At 35.7% G+C, this 17,726-nt stretch overlaps 1 protein-coding gene across 1 annotated transcript; it reads left to right on the forward strand.

The window, feature by feature from the left end:
• The first annotated feature begins 14,690 nt into the window (after positions 1–14,690).
• LOC145124430 (protein DETOXIFICATION 40-like) lies at positions 14,691–17,570 on the forward strand. The gene is made up of 7 exons (XM_079059755.1): positions 14,691–15,091; positions 15,627–16,258; positions 16,432–16,488; positions 16,637–16,875; positions 16,990–17,108; positions 17,191–17,277; positions 17,388–17,570. The coding sequence occupies exons 1-7, from the start codon at positions 14,771–14,773 to the stop codon at positions 17,442–17,444; spliced, it is 1,512 nt and encodes a 503-aa protein (XP_078915881.1). The 5' UTR covers positions 14,691–14,770; the 3' UTR covers positions 17,445–17,570.
• The last annotated feature ends 156 nt before the right edge of the window (positions 17,571–17,726 follow it).

Below are 17,726 nucleotides of genomic sequence, written 5' to 3' on the forward strand. Positions count from 1 at the left end.
AGAAGGGAATGATCTCTCACCTTGATCGACACGTGGAAGATCATCTTATGACGGAAAACTTTTTCCAAAATGATGAGGAAGACCATAGTTGTCTGAACTCGACATCTATAAAGGGAGAAAGTTCAAGTTAGTTGATTTTAATCCTTAATATAACACCCAAAAGAAATATTAAGGCTAGGACCCAACACAACAATTCACACTTCAGAAGAGGGATGGGTAATCCAATTGTAAATAACTTGAAGGTAGGTAAATGACGATTTACCAATTCTGTAACGCCCGTAGATCCGGGCTAGTCAATTTAGAGATAATAGGGGTCGAAAACGACTTTTTGACAAAAGATTATTTAGAATAAATAATCTTAACCAAGTTGTAGAATACGTCTCAAGGGTTCCGTATATATAAAGAACGTTGAAATCCGAGTTATAACGAAGAAGTTATGGTCCGTCGAAGTTTTACGGCAAAACCGGCACGACACCGGGAGACGTAAATAGTGAATTTAGGATGGAGGACTTTTTAGCCTTAGAAATCTAAACAAAAGTTGTAGTATACGTTAAACCGAGAACATACAAAAAACGAACGCCCAAATCTGATTTCGTATGAGGAAGTTATGAATTTTCTAAGATTTGGCTTAACAGTGCACAGCCCGAAACTCGAATTTTAGATCGAGCGGTTTTTAGCCTACGCGACCTAAATGAGAATTGAATATCTCATTAATAGGAACTCAACGGTAAAAAGACAGACGAAAACAGAGTCCGTATGTAGAAGTTATGAATTTTACGCGGACATTTAACAATATAATCTCATCGTACTGTTAAATTTAAGATCGGTCGAGAATTAGCCGACGGAGTCAAAATGAAAGTTGTAGATCTTATTTTTACCTACGCGTGGATATAAAGAACATAAAAAACGGAGGTCGTATGTGAAAGTTACAGATTTTAGAAGTCGGAAGTGTGCTGTGCGAAAATGGGTGATGTGGCACAATCTTGGCCATTGCTTTCTCCCCAAGTCTTGCCACTAGATGGTGACATGTGGCACCAAGTTCAGCCATTTTTCACCCTATAAATAGAACCTCTCCCACCCTCATTTTCTTCACACCTTTCCCATTCTTTCTTCTCTTTACTCTCTCTCTAGAACCTCTCTCTAGCCCCGAAACCCCCCGAAAAGCCTAGGGAACCTCCCTAGCACGAGGCGGAAGCCCCGGAGTGCTCGACGACTCCAAGAAGAAGAGCTTTTCGACTCGGGAACGCTGCTCCAAGCAAAGCCCGGTTTTCTATATAACCCGCTGTAAGTGAGCTCGCCTACGCTATTTTTAATATAGCTTTTATTTAATTATAGTAACGTTATTAGGAACTTATAATAAGTACTTGGGCTATTATTATGGGTTATATAAGTATTTTTTAACGCTTATATAATAGTAATAATAGCTAGACTATTAATTAGTTTCGGCGAATAATATACTAAACTCTAGTGGTAATAATAGTAGGTTTCGTCGAAGGAAAATATTTTTAAGAAGCGAAGCGCTGTCTGAGTTCGGAATCACCACCTTTTCAAGTGAGTGCATGGTCCCTTTCATCTTACACATAGATATGAAGTATTTAATATAAATTACGTGCTATGTGTGCATATGTCTGAATACTTGCTGTCTATGTTGGGTGAAATATTTTTGTACACGTTTTAAATGATTTAAATTGTATATGTATTTTATATCTACAAAACGTGTTGGGTAAAACATGGGTAGATGTAATAGTTGCAGTGTGACCAAATAAAATAATGAGAGGCCTCGATATAGATGTTATTGATGATCCGGTCATCTAGCGGAGTATAGATGACGACCACAAACTATTCTAGACAGTCCAGTGGAACGCTAGCAGGCTCGCAACCTGCAGGTGTTTGTTTGAACTGTGTGCTCACCAGCAGTACTCCATCCCCCACATGGTTGCCTTATTTGACATGAATTGCTGAGGAACCCCCGAAGCATGTGTTGTCACCCCGATGAAAGTCCCTTAGATTGGGTCCCTTGTGTTAGATGTTTTAGGGACGTAAAGTGAGGATAACGGGAACGGGTAATCGGGTTTGTTTGGTTTGATAAAGTTAATAAACTTATTTATTGTGGGTTGAAAACCCTATGTAATCACCAGGTTTCCCAACCTGAACCACTCAGTTTATTTATATCACAGGTGTTGATATGAAGTCACATTACACTGAGAGATTAAGGAGATATAAATCACTAGTGATAATGAATGTAAGTTCTGTTTATGCTTATGTTTCTGTATTGGCGATGACATCCCAAATGTTTTAAAATGAATAAAAATACTTTTCTTCGGAAATGCTTTGATAACGTATTTATCATGTTTTACTGGGAACAAATTCCGCAACATTTTTATTAAAAGAGGTACTCTGATTTTTATAAAGCATAAACAAAATCGGTCTTTTCTGGCCGTGAAAATGGGGATGTCACAAATTCCACCATGAAAACAAAATTTTAAACAAATTAGGTTTTAGATGAAATTTCTAGATCTTTTGAGATTCACTGAACTTTTCAATGGCATATTTAATCTCGATTATGCTCTCACTTTGTGACTGGGATGCCGAGGATCACAAACGAGATTGAATAACCATGAAAATTAGCTCGGCATTCTCAGTATCATTTATCACCCAATCAATGTGCCGGTTAACCACATACACTCCATTGACTCAGTGATAATTTATGAGAAACCCATAGCCAACAATATTGGTCCCATATTAGTGTGTCGGTTAACCACACACGCTCCACTATCGACCAATAAGGTGCAATGTGCAATTTCATGGGTTAGCATCAAATTCACACTTTTCCTAAAGTAACTAAGATTGGGAATTTATAAAAGCGTTTACTTACTTTATAATTCATTATACTTTTAATGGGAGTTTGTGTCCTATCCTACCCGCTCGGCTAACGACCCTCCACTAGTCAAGAGTGTGGTGGGTAAGAATGGATACTCAATGACGATCATTTCATAGGTCGCTTCCTTAAACACCCTTTATAGACCAGCTTCGTGAATGAGGTGTACTAACGATAAGACTGACTTTTCTTATATATATATATATATATATATATATATATATATATATATATATATATATATATATAATTTTAATTTTATAATAGTATAAGGGTGTATTCTAAATTTTTAAAATACTAAGGATTTAATCTTTTAATATATTAAACTTTTAATTTAATTAAATTTAAACCAAACATGGATTTATTAATTTGTCTTTTAATTAATCTATAAATTAAATTATTAATATAATCCACAAAGATATCTTCTAGGGTTTTCCATTTAAATTCAAATTTAAATTATAAAACCAAAAAGGGTGTATTTTAAATCTTTTCAAAATACTAGGTTAAATTTTAAATCATAATAATCTTATCATTATCCAAGTTTAACCAAATCCTTGAGTTGATGAGGATATCATATTACCATTCAAAAAATTTGATTTTAGGCAGTAAAAATGAAATAAGGCAATAATCCTAATCAAGATAAGATCTGAAAATCGAAAAAATAGGGAACTGACGAGTCAACTCGTCGAGTTGGCCAATGAACTCGTCGAGTTCATCCAACTCGTCGAGTTTCACATTGAACTCATCGAGTTGTAGCGTCAGACAACAAAAAACGATTTCCTGCTACTTAGGACAGTTCAATATTGCATCAATTCAATTGAAAAACATCCTTGGCTTTGATACCACTGATGGGTTATAAGCATAACAACAAACCTATGTGTTCATGCAACCCTAATTGCTTTGGATCTAAGTTTTTCACTATTGAACATGCAAATTGAATTACAAAGCAATAACCCTAGATCTAGCATATAATTTCGAAATTCATATACAAAATAGGGTTAGAAGATTACCTCACTTGTTATGTAGTAATAACAAGTCAATCTTGAAGATCCTTGACTCTTGAAAGCTTAGTGCCCCAAATGCAATCACAAACACCCAATGTAAGAGGATGAGAGTAGAGACAAGGAAAATCGGCTAGGGTTATGGAAAAATGCATAGACCAAAATTCCTAGGGTTCGGGGAGGTTTATATAGGGCTAGGTTGCTTAATCTTGAAGCTGGACTTGAATAAGGAAACCCTAGTTCCCATCCAAAACCCTAAGCAACCCATGGAACTCTATTAGAAGCCCTTGGACGAAATCTTATAGGCCCTCCTATAAATTATGTCCACTCCATTCCATGGAGTCCTAAGCTCAGTTTCACAACTATCAATGATTTGCAAAACAGGCCCTCCATTATTAATTAGTTCCCTTAATCCCAAAATTAATGCCAAATTAATTTCTGATTAGATACTAATTAATAATATGATTTCCAAATAATATATTAATCTTATAATATATTAATAAAATAATTTTGAGTACCAATTTATTATTTCAAATAATAAATCCTACTCTCTGTCTACAAGTCATCCTGTCAAGTTGCATGAGTGAAGGCAACCCAAAAGGACCATGCTACTATCAAATCAAGTGCATACTAATTATCGTTATGAGCTTAGATACCAAATCCAATAGATTCGTACTAGGCGTGTGGAGCTTTCTTGAGGCCATAAACAACTTTTTGAATTTTGTAACAGTATTTCGGATACGGAAGATTTACAAACCCAGGAGGCTGTCAAAGATATACTTTAGTATCGAGTTCATCGTTGAGAAAAACGATTTTGACATCCATTTGCTAAACTTTAAAGCCTTTATGAGCAACATAAGCGATAAAGATTCGGATAGCTTTCAAGACGAGCAATAGGAGAAAAAGTCTCGTCGTAGTCGAGTCTTTCAGTCTGAGTAAATCCTTTGGATACCAATTTCGATTTGTTTCTAATTATGACTCTGACGTCGTCGAGTTTGTTTCGGAAAATCCATCTTGTACTTATAATAGGGTGATCCTGCGGAGGAGGGACAAGAGTCCACACTTGATTTTTGTCAAATTCTGCTAGCTCTTCTTTCATGGCTATAATCCAATCCAAATGTTCTAAGGATTCTTTGATGGATTTTGGTTGAACCGTTGATATGAATGCCAAAAAGTGACACTCATTTTGAATGTTAGCAGCATAGCGAGTTTGAACTCTAGCGTTAAGATTTCCAATAACTTGATTTGGAGGATGATCCTTTGTCGAGATATGCAATTCAGAAGTTCTTTTGCAGTGGATGATCCGATATCAACAATGTGGTTATGTTGCTCCCCTTGAACAATTTGAATTTGAGGATGATGCTCCCCCTGAACTTAACCGGATATGTCAACATCGTCATCGTTCGGAAAGTCAAAGAGGTTGGCATCATCTTAATTGTTGTTCGGAATGGGATCAAATTTAGCGAATTAATCTGCTGCATCTTCAAATCCGTCGACATTTGATTCGAGGGTTGGATGACTATTCTCCCCCTTAACTTGAGAAGGTTGAAATTGTGAGAACAAGGATGATCTGATGCGCAGGGACAATGTTTGAAAATTCAAACCTTGAATGAATGCTTAAGATCAATGTCTGCTTACTAAGATATATTCCAGTCAAGTCTGGTTAGACCAGTCAAGTCTGAGTTAATGCATTCAACAAAGTATTCAAGACATAAATGAAGAGAGAAGATAATGATCAAGGTAAAGATAATAAATGAAGAACAAGAAGAATGTTTGAAAGAATAACTTGAAAGGTGAAGTAACTAGAATATTGCTATATTTGAGTGAATGATCCGTCTCTTGATTTAACTTTGAAAGCTCCTATAAATAGGAGAACAAGGTACATAGTACTGAATGATTACATACATAGGACTGGATAAAAGAGTTATTTCTGACACTCTGAATATCTGTGTTTGAAAAAATAGACTAAGTCTAATGACAAGTTAAATCAAGCTAAAGACAAATACAACAAATGCACAAAGACAAAACATTGATTTAGATAAACAAACATTCCGGACGCATAGTCCATTCTGGAATGCCTTCAACTGATCTTCTCTTCCGGAGCACATCTTCAAGTCCGGATGCAAAAGTAATTCCGGAGCAAGGCTTCAAGTCCGGACACAAAAGTAATTCTGAAGCAAGGCTTCAAGTCCGGACACCAACTTATTCATTTCGGAACTCTGACTGACTTCAGATCTTCAAAGGTAATTAGGATTGCTAGAGGTTCACTTTCAGGTTCCAACAGAAATAGATCAAAATCAAATGGAGGAAAGGTTGGGATCGGACCACATACAACTTAAGAAATCAGAGTGGCCGATGATGACGATCTTGATCGAGATTCCGAATTAAGAGCGGTTTCTATTGGTCCGAAAAGACTTTCGAAGTTAACTTCATAGATAATTTGAGGATTCAAAGACCTAGGAGGTGGAGCGTCGGACTCCATGATGTGTGTTGTAACATGAGTAGAACCTGAGTTTCCAAAAAAATTAGAATCAAATGTGATATCAAAACTTTCTTCAATTACACGAGTTTTACGATTCAAAACCCTATAAGCTTTAGACTTGGCTGAGTATCCCAGAAAGATGGTTTCATCGGATTTTGGTAGAAACTTGGTGAGTTGATCACGATTGTTCTTGATAAAGCATTTACACCCAAAAATGTGCAAGAATGAGATACTCGGTTTTTGACCATTCATTGCTTCATATGTTTTTTTTTTGAGATGAAGATTGATGATACTTCGATTTTGAGTGAAGCAGGTTGTGGATACGACTTCGGCCCAAAGATAGATATGAATGTTTGCAAAGTTCAACATCGACCGAGCGACTTTAACTAGATTTCGATTTCTTCTTTCAACCACACTTTTTTGTTGTGGAGTGTAAGGAGCAGAAAAAATTTTGTTCAATACCTTTGTCGGTAAGAAACTTCTCAATAGAGGCATTTGTAAACTCAGATTCATTATCACTTCGAATTCGTCTGACAAGGAGTTTAATCAGGACTTTAATGACTTTGATGAAGTTGATAAGCTTGGAGGCAGTTTCTGACTTTAGCCTTATAAAGAAAACCCAAGTGAACCTTGTCTAGTCATCAACAATCACAAGACTATAATTTTTGTGATGTAAAATTTCTACGGCAGATGGTCCATAGAGATTGATGTGAAGAAGTTCCAGTGGTTCCGAAATGGACTTTTCAATAATCACAGGATGACATTTCTTAGATTGTTTCTCACATTCAAACGCAACACAGAGATGATCGTTTTCAAATTTGAGGAGTGGCAGACCTTGAACCATTTCACCGGAAACCAGATCATTCTTGTATCGGAAGTTGAGATGAGCAAGTCGTCGATGCCATAGCCAACTTACGTTAGGAACAGCCTTTGAAAGAAGACAAAGTAGAGGTTTTTCGATGATCTTGTTGATGTCTAAAGGATACATAATCTTGATACGATTTGATTTGATAAGACATTCTTTCCAGTCTTCTGTCACAACGTAGCTATGCTTCTTGCATAATTCAACTCTTCGATTTGCATCAGTGAGTTGCGCAACACTAATCAAATTATGCTTAAGATCAGCTACATACGCCACATTAGAGACAAATAAATTTATGTTGATCAAGACGCCATAACCTTGAATTTGAGAATTTGAATAATTGCCATAAGTAACATAACCAACATTTGGAGCAAGCTTCAGATCACGCAAAAAATCTTTCTGCCAAATCATGTGCACGGAACAAGCACTATCAATATACCATATTGTATCTTGTTCCAAAGCACAAAAAGCCTGCAAAATCAGTGAGTTTTGGAGTTTTTAGGATCTGAGTTAGATTTAGGGACTTTATCTTGGGCTTTGGACTTGGTTTGTGATTTCTGAGCAGCTGGTGACTCAGAAGGCTTTTTCCGAGATTCTTCTGGAAAGATGTAGAAAGTCAAGGTCTTCTCATTTATCCAAAAATCTTACTCAACCATTGGTTGTTTGGGCACTGATTTCCTTGGAGAAACAGTTTTCCGAGATGTTGCTGGAAGAACTGTGTTCATAGGTGTTTCAGTTGAGTTTTTAGACCTTTCAATTTCCATTCAAACTTTAGTTTTAAAACTTTAGTAGACTTCTGAACAACAGTGTTCCGAGCATCTCTTCATTTGTTTTCGGCGTTCGAAGGCACATTAGGTTTTGGAAATTGTTTGGGTTTAAAAATTGTGCCATCCGAGGTAGCAATAATCATAGAAGAAGAAACTGTCCGGGGGAGTTAGTTTTCTTATATGAGGTCTCTGCAGTAACATTTTTCACACAACTATTGAAATACGTGTTCCGAATATCCAAACTAACAGGATTTGATGGCCTCTTAAGGATCTTAACAAGCATGAAGGTATTGTGAATCCTAGCAGCTGGAGTAACTGTTTGAGACACTTTCTTCTTGAATTTCTCAAGAAACCTGGAGCATAGCCTAGACCTAGTTTCTTTTTCGAGAGCTTTCCTAGCTTTGGTCTTTAGATGAACGATGTCTTTCTTGTTCAGCCAGGGTTTCTTCCGTGAGTTAGATGATGACTTGGAAGTTTGTCCAATCGATGGATTGTTGAAACGAGGCTTAATTGGTACTAGAGTCGATTTTGAGACTACTTTAGAGTTGCAGACATAGGAATCAGACGAGATTTTATCATCACTCTTAAGTTGTACACCACTATTAATAGATGCCCAAAACAAATTGGATTGGTCTGAGACATGTCTGTTTGTCTCAGGAATGATTTCCTTAATTACACAATTGTTCGGAGGACCAGAGTTCGAGAAGTGAACTGCAGTACAGTCTGTGTTTGGTAAGGATTCCGAAGAATGATTTGGTTCCAGGGATATCAGAGGCGGAAGATGCATGGAATCAGGATATTTTACGGTGATAGGTTTGAACTCAGGAATCAATGATTGATATTTGTCTAAAGTCTCATGAAGGGATGAAAATGGTGAGACAGGGGTATCCGAATAAGTATGGTTTGAAATGTCTCCCATGAACGTTAGGTTTTGAAGTTCCTTCAAAGGACGATAAATAGGTTTAGGAAACTCGCTTCTAATACTTGGTGCTTTGGACCAAGGGTGACGAAAATTATGTGTCATCCTTTCGTTAGCTTCAAAAACATTAATAGAATTATGCAAAGCATCAATTTTGGAATTAAGACGTTTATTATCAGTAAACAAGATGTTTCTTTCACTAAGAGTAATTTCACATTTCTCATTCAAAATAATACATTCATCCTTAGCCATTACAACTTCTCTCTTTAAAGATTCAATCTTAAGCTTGAGGTCTTCAAAACGTAATCTAAGACGGGTCAACTCACTATCCAGCTTATCACTAACTTCTATGGAAGACTCATAAGCTCTATGAATAACTGTCATATCTGATTGAATTTGAGTTAGATAAGGTTCACAAACAGACAAATCAAAATTATTATCAGTGATCATAAATTTTACATGTTGGATGATGCTTCGGCCAGGTGGATCGTTTGTTTCCATGTAGCAGTAGTTTCGCTCAGCATCGTCATTATCAGTTTATGAACCAGAAGACTAATAACCTTCATCACACTCAATTGACTGTCTAGCCACTAGTTACAAATTCCTTGTAGATTTTTTTTCACCCTCATCACCAAACGACCAATATCCATCAACATTCCTTGAAACCGTGGTGACAAAAGCCTTTTCACTTTCAGCAAGGTCTTGTGCTCTACGAGTATAGTAGGCAGAGTCTTTTACCTTTGATTTTTGAGGATTTTCAGCCAAACAGTCCTTTGCAAAGTGATTTCCAAGACCATATTTGTGACATACAATCTTGGGTTTGGTTCGGTTTGAAACTTTCTGAGGTTCCGATGAATGATTTGGAATGTTGGGTTGATATGCCAGTGGGTTTTCATTGGGTTTAGGGTAATGTTGAGGATTGCTTTGGTGAGGAGCTTGTTGTTTTGAAGTGGTTTTTGATTGGGATTCCAAGGACGTCTGTACTTCATAGATAGAAGTGCAAAGTCTTGTTGGAAACAAAGTTCGGAATCAATGGATTCTTGATCAATGTCTACATCGTATTTGTAGTTCAGACTCGGAGGAACAGGTGTAACATGTTGAGTGGGTCAAGTAGGTTGAACAGGTGGAATAGGTGGGATGGATCCAAAAGGATCCGAAACAGATGTGATCGCAATCAGTGGATTGACTGAGCTTTCTAATGCGAGAGGACCTCCTGAAAGTTCTCTCAACGTTTGAGCAACATTGGATTCATGACCTTGCAGTTCGTCAAACAACTAGTAGAGCTTCAGTTTTTTAAGAGATCCATTACTCTGAAGATAGGAATTAACATTTCCTTACCCTTTTCCAAGGTTGTTGATGAACTTCAGATTGTACTTGAGTGGAATTCGGACTACTCCATGTGCTGTCATGTTGTTCACAACAATCCTATAGCTACAGATTCACCAGGAGTAGTAGTGAAGGTGTCAAATTCATTTACAACAGATGTAAAACGCTTATCCTTCATGTTCTCAGACCCTGCGAAAAAGTATTAAAGTGTTTCCCAAATATCTTTTGCAAATTAGCACAACTTTATGTGCTTAAAGAGAGAAGGAGGAACACCAAACACCATTTCTGAGAAAGCAATTTGATATGCATGAAGCTTCTCAAGGTCGAATGCAGTTAGCGGTGCTGGTTGTCCTTCTTCTAGACCTATGAGGGTAGATACACTATCTCTAATCATTTTTCTTATAGGAACATGAGGACCTTCTTTCACTAATCTCCATATCTCTTCACATTTTTCCTTACCAAGCAAATATCTCTAAATTCTAACTTTACATTGATCATACTCTTCAACAACTTGCAATGGGGCACACATTGGGAAACCCACGCTATTTGTTATTTTCATTGAATACATTTGTTGGTATTGATTATAAGCAGCCATTGAAGTTAAAATATTAGAGCTGTAATGGTATATAGAAGAACTTTTATCCTGAACACATAAATGATTGAGATACCAAGGTAATCTTCAATCAACTATAATCTATTCTTATGGATTCAAAGGACAACCACTTAGGCTCTGATACCAATTGTGAAAGCAAAAAAGATCTGTGCAGACAAGGTTTGAGAACTCAAACCTTGAATTAACTTAAAATCAATGTATGCTACTAATAACAAAGGTATAATCAAGTCTGGTAAATCAGTATTCTCTTGAAATCAAGACGTTCAACAAAGTGCTCAAAGTGATTAAATAATAAGTATGGATAGTGTAAAGAGATTCAAGAACAATAAGAATGTTAGAGAGAATGATTGACTGAATGATTCTTGATATTGATGATAAAGGTGAATGTTGCACCTTAAAACATACATAACACAACAGTTACAACTCCTTAAATAGACAATGAGTGACAATATGACAAACATGATAAAGTGCATGGACTAGAAGACATCTGAAGATCAACAGACTGACACAACCACTTTTGTTGATCTTATCCCATATACTATACTATTAAACAACAACTATAGAACAAAATAGTACTTAGAACATTAAATGCACATTACAGACTCAAAATAACAAACAACAAAAGATGCATCTCAGACTGAACTTCACTTCGGAACACGTCTCACTTCGGAAGACTCTCACATCGGACATGCTTGTCTCGGATTGCTAAAGGATCACTTTTCACGTATCAACAACCTTCGGCCCACTGCTAGACGATATAGCATGGGCTTTGCCCTTCGAGTTCGAATAAGGATTAGACTTCCTCTTATTTCCTTTATTTTTTTCCAATGGCAAGGACGGGAGCACTTGTAGAAGAAGGAACTTGATTCTTTTTCATCCATGATTTAGTTGTCTACAATAAGTTGTGGAGTTGGGCCAATGTGGTCTCTGTGTTGTTCAAATGATAAGTCCAAATGAACTGATCATAACAAGATGGAAAGGAGTTAAGGAATATGTCAATGGCTAACTCCTCATAAGTTCACATTGAGCCTTTCATGACGCTCCACGTATCTCATCATTCTTTGCACGTGATTGCAGATAGACTCTCCATCCGTCAACTTGCAGGCCATTAGCGCTTTGACGATCTCATACTTTTCTTGACGCACTCTCTTGTGGAAATTTTCCGCAAGATCTAAGCTCATCTCGTACGATCAATAGTCCTCAAATAACTTTTGCAACTCAGGTACCATGGTTGAAACCATGATGCTAGCGACCTTTATTGCGTCATCATAGTGTTTCTTGTGGGTGGCAATCTCTTTTGGAGTAGCAGTTGACTCATCGACTTCGACAAGAGGTTTTTTGAGGAAATATTCTTTGCCCTCATAACGAAGAGTCATATTGACATTTCGCATCCAGACCATGTAGTTTGGACCAACTAGTTTCTCTTGGGAGATGATCGATAGTAGAGTAAAGTTGCTGGTTGATGATTGAGCAGCGGTAGCATCTCCTGGAGTAGACATCTATATGAAAGAAATAGTTTTAGTTAGTTGATATAAATCATTAATATTTTAACCCATAATAAATATTCAAGGCTAGGATCCAATATAACAATTCACAACTAAGAAGAGGGATATCGTAATCTTATTGCGAATTTATGAAGGTAGGTAAAACAATTTACCAATTTCAATCTATGAAATTCCTAGATCTTTTGAGATTCATTGAATCTTATCAATGGTATGTTTAATCTCAGATTATGCTCTTCTATTTGTGACTGGAAGATCATAAAAAAGATGTGAATAACCATGCAAACATGCTTGGCACACTCGATGTCATTTATCATCTCCAATTAATGTGCCGGTTAACCACAAGCGCTCCATTAACAATGATAAATTTTGGGATGCCTATCATTTCTCTTTAAAGTCCCTATTAGTGTGTCGGTTAACCACACACGCTCCACTAACGACATATTAAAGTATGATGTGCGTTTTCATGAATTAGCATACTTTTCACATTTTTCCTAAACTAACTAGAGTGAGAATTTTAAAGAAGGTTCTAGTACTTTTATATCATTATACTTTTAATGGGATTATGTCCTATCAAATTCGTTCGGTTAATGACCCTCCACCACACAGGAGAGCGGTGGGTGAGAGTGGACACCCATTCAATGGCCATTTTATAGGCTGCTTCCTTATAGCCCATTTATAGCAAGGTTTCGTGAATGAGGTGTACTGGCGATTTGAATGACTTTTCTTATACATATAATATATTAAACTTTTAATAGTATATATATATATATATATATATATATATATATATATATATATATATATAGTAAGTGTATTTTAAATCTTTTCTAAATACAAGGCTTAAATATTATTATTTAAATTAAATCTTTTAATTAATTAATATTAAACCAATTATGATTTATCTTTATTTTTTAATTAAACTATTAATTAAATTAAATAATAATTTAGGAATTAAATAAATATTTAAATTAAACAATTAATAAAATAATTCAAACTTAATCCTATACCAAACCCTTCTAAATTTTCGAAAATTAGGGTTGGGTTTATTAGGTTTTAAATATTCAAATTTTAAGTCTTTTAAAATAATAATTAAGGAAACTAGATAAACCCTATCTAACCCTAGCAAATTTCGAAATCTAAAGGGTGGAGGTTAGGGTTTCAAGAACCCTAGCCATTTTTTGAAAATTCCTCCTTTAGGGTTTAATTTCTATAAACTTTAATTTTGATATATTCAACATTATGCAAGATCAATTGAAAACTATGGGCTCTGATACCACTGATAGGTTTTATAGGTTACAAAAAAATGTGGCAGAAAAAACTTAACCCTTAAGTTCACATACAACCTATTTGGATCTAAGTTTTCTCTATTGATAGCTACAAACAATTGAACATCAAGAACCCGAATGAGGCCTTACTATAATCGAAAATTACAAGGGGTTTTGGGGTTTACATACCTTCTGGTTATTATAGTAAATAATCAAACAATTCCTTCTTGATCAAGCTTCAGAAGCTAGCACCAGAAATCTCGTGGCTCTAATGGTTTGTACCCAAACCCTAGCAATTGGAGACTTGAGAGGAAAGAGGAGGGATGAAGGAATTTTTGGCTTTTCTTCTTGTGAAAGGAGTAGCCGAAAATTTAAGGTCTAAGACTCCTTTTATAGCTAAATTAGGAAACCCTGGAAACTCTAATTTAAATATAATACTATTATTTCAAATTAGGTAATTATCATATCCGTAATTATCCTTAAGGATAATTCTAGAACCCTTAAAAGGCTCTTCCAAAACCGTCCAAGCTATGGAAAGTTCTGGAATTCTTTTTTGTTCAACTACTGAATAATTATAGCTTAAGTCCTTGCACTTTTAATTAATCAAATTAATCCCAAAATTAATTCTAATTAGTTTCTGATTAATTATTAATTAAATAATACTATTTTTAATTAATGTATTAATCTCGTAATATATGATATTTATTAATCTTATAATAAACCAATAAATTAACCTCTCTCTTAAAAGTAATTATGTTAATTACTAGTTTTGAGGACAAGCCAAAAAAGATCATACTTTTAACTCAAGTATATATCAATTTAATTATAGGTTTAGACACCTAATCCAACAAATATGACTTTTCTCTTTGAGTCGTCAAAGACTTTTCGAAGCTCTTCTTCTTCTCTATTTTTTTTCGGAATGTCATATATATATATATATATATATATATATATATATATATATATATATATATATATATATATATATATATATTCAAAAGGACTATTCATATTTAGAAGTTTTAAGATATATCATTTATTCGCCATCAAAATGAATTACAAAAAAGTGAAAATCGAAAGAACAAACATACAAAATGTTCTTTTCCTCTATAAAAGGAGATAATCGAAAGCCATCCACCCATTTTCACAAAAATGGAGTCCCAAAACAATGAACTTCATCAACCTTTCTTAGAACCCATTCAAGAGTGTACTGCCGGCGGCCATGGCGGCAGTGCTGAGCTAGAGAGGGTGCTTTGCGACACAGAGACACCATTAATGAAGCGGCTTGTGGTGGCATCCAGGATCGAACTTAATCTTCTGTACAAGCTGGCTGCACCGGCGGTGATGGTTTACTTGATCAACAACGCCATGTCTATGTCCACCAGAATCTTTTCCGGCCAGCTTGGGAATCTAGAGCTCGCGGCTGCGTCCCTTGGTAACTCAGGCATTCAACTCTTTGCTTATGGTCTCATGGTGAGTTTCTGAATCCTGGTTCCCACTCACCACTTGTGTATGCGAGAGAGAGACTGAGATCAAGTTCCATTTGGACGAGGCTTTCCTCGTTTTTCTGGATGGATTGGACCGGGTTTTTTGAACCAGTCCAGTCCAGTAAAATACGTATGCAAAGAAGATATTGAGAAAAAAATAAGTGAAAGAGGAAAAAATAAAAAAATAAAATTGGCAAGTTTATTACATTAAACATTTAAAAACCATTTATTTTCTTGCATATTTTTGCATTTAGTCCTCTAAACTGATAAACATCACTTACAATTGTGTATGTACTTTTGTATTTAAACAATAAAAAAAGGGTTTATAATCGTTCAATTTCGTGTATAATTTGACTCATTGTTAAAATCACATATGAAAAAACACTTTTAATTATTGTACTTTAGCTAGTATTGTAGTAAATTTGAGTAAACTGCTAGTACATAAATTTGTTCATCAGAAAGCAAGATATCTTAAAGTGTCGATATACGATTTGACACGTTATTCGTATATGTCATTGTAGCTCGGAATGGGTAGTGCAGTGGAGACACTATGTGGCCAAGCATTTGGGGCACGAAAATACGATATGCTTGGAGTATACCTTCAAAGATCAGCGATTGTTCTTACATTGACAGGAATCCCAGTCACTATGATTTACGTTTTCTGTAAACCAATTTTACTTTTACTTGGTCAATCACCATCAATGGCATCTGCTGCCGCCCTATTTGTCTATGGTCTCATACCTCAAGTATTCGCGTACGCCATTAACTTTCCAATACAAAAATTTCTTCAAGCTCAAAGTATCGTGACACCAAGCGCATATATTTCAGCTGGAACCCTAGTTGTGCACCTGGTCCTTTCTTGGATCATCGTGTACAAGTTTGGGTTAGGCTTGATTGGGGCTTCGTTGGCTTTAAGCTTATCATGGTGGATCATAGTAGTAGGTCAGTTCATTTATATCTTGATGAGCGATAAATGTAAGGCAACATGGACCGGGTTCAACTCGAATGCATTTGGTGGGCTTTGGGAATTTGTAAAATTGTCTAGTGGATCCGCCGTGATGTTGTGTTTGGAGACATGGTATTTTCAGATACTAGTGTTGATTGCAGGGTTGCTAGAGAACCCCGAGCTAGCATTGGATGCACTTTCCGTTTGGTAACTCTTATCTTCATTAAGTTTTGCATAATCAAATTAATAACCTTTGTTGGGCCATTTTGAAATAGCCCATTAAATGAACACATGGTTAAGACATAAGAGTAAGGATTTTTTTTATACATATTGTGTAATTAATAACTCTTTACAGCATTAATTGTTTTTATATTATGTAGCATGGGTGTCAATGGATTGCTGTTTATGGTCTCAGTTGGGTTCAATGCAGCCGCTAGGTTAGTTCTTTGAAGCTTTAACGAATTAAATGACATAACTTATTGTCCTATAGTTTTTGTGTAATTATTGTAAAAGAAATTATAAAATAAACTTGCAATTAAACGTTTTGATGTAAACGGGTTACCGAATGTGCGATCATGAATATAGTGTTAGGGTTGGTAACGAGCTTGGAGCAGGAAACCCTAAAGCCGCAGCCTTTTCGGTGTTAACGGTGACTACTGTCTCTTTTCTCATATCCGTAGTGGAATCAATGATTGTTTTGTCGACGCGACATTTTATAAGCTATGCGTTTACCGGTGGTGAAACTGTAGCTAATGCAGTCTCGGATTTGTGTCCATTATTGGCTATCACTATCATTCTCAATGGCATCCAACCTGTGTTATCAGGTATTATATATAATAATAATTTTCTCAATTACATGTGCATGTCCATTTGAGATTTCGCATGCACATGCCCAAATAGGTTTGATTGTGAAAACTGACTTGAAATATGAATAAAAGGTGTGGCTGTCGGGTGTGGATGGCAAGCATATGTGGCGTATGTGAATGTTGGATGCTATTACATTGTCGGCATTCCACTCGGATGTCTTTTCGGCTTCTATTTCAATTTTGGAATCAAGGTATACAAAGTATACATATACAATAACACCTTTTTTTTTTTTTTTGGAGAATAGTTATAATAGGATTCGTTTTAATGTGTAGGGAATATGGTCAGGCATGATTGGAGGCACCGCGATGCAAACTGTTATTTTATTATGGTCAACCTTTAATACGGACTGGAACAAAGAGGTAACTCAATATAAAATTATTGTGTGTTTCTTTTTTTTTCTTGTATTTGAAACTTTTTGACTTTCTTGAAAACAAAACTATATTTTAAGTGGGGAAATTTAAATAACCAGGTGGAAAAAGCTAGCAAACGTTTGGATAAATGGGAAGCATCGAAAGAAACTGAATGAGTGAAAGTCAAAGTCAAAATCAAGTCCACTTGGTTAAAATCATCCATACCCAGGCTGAATAACATATCTTGTATTTCTTGTGATCATGGTTCCACTATTAAAAAAACGAGAGATTCACGACAAAAAGTATCCAGTATTCCGAATCAAATGGTTACACATGTTATTTTAAAAACACATGCTATGTACAAGATATAATTGATAAAACATAACAATTAAAGAAATGGTCCAACTCAAAAATAAAAAATAAAAGCTACGCGGCCACTGCTGCATCTTTCTAATCTC

The sequence above is a fragment of the Lactuca virosa genome, chromosome 7 (assembly GCF_052849685.1).
Source record: "Lactuca virosa cultivar CGN04683 chromosome 7, Lactuca_virosa_CGN04683_v6, whole genome shotgun sequence".
Lineage (NCBI taxonomy): Eukaryota > Viridiplantae > Streptophyta > Magnoliopsida > Asterales > Asteraceae > Lactuca > Lactuca virosa.

Excerpts from the sequence above, each read along its gene's own strand:
- LOC145124430 (XM_079059755.1), top strand. The coding sequence starts at position 14,771 with ATGGAGTCCCAAAACAATGAACTTCATCAACCTTTCTTAGAACCCATT. Across the intron at positions 16,489-16,636 it reads GGGTTCAATGCAGCCGCTAG|TGTTAGGGTTGGTAACGAGC; the intron begins GTTAGTTCTTTG and ends TCATGAATATAG. Across the intron at positions 17,278-17,387 it reads ATACGGACTGGAACAAAGAG|GTGGAAAAAGCTAGCAAACG; the intron begins GTAACTCAATAT and ends TTAAATAACCAG.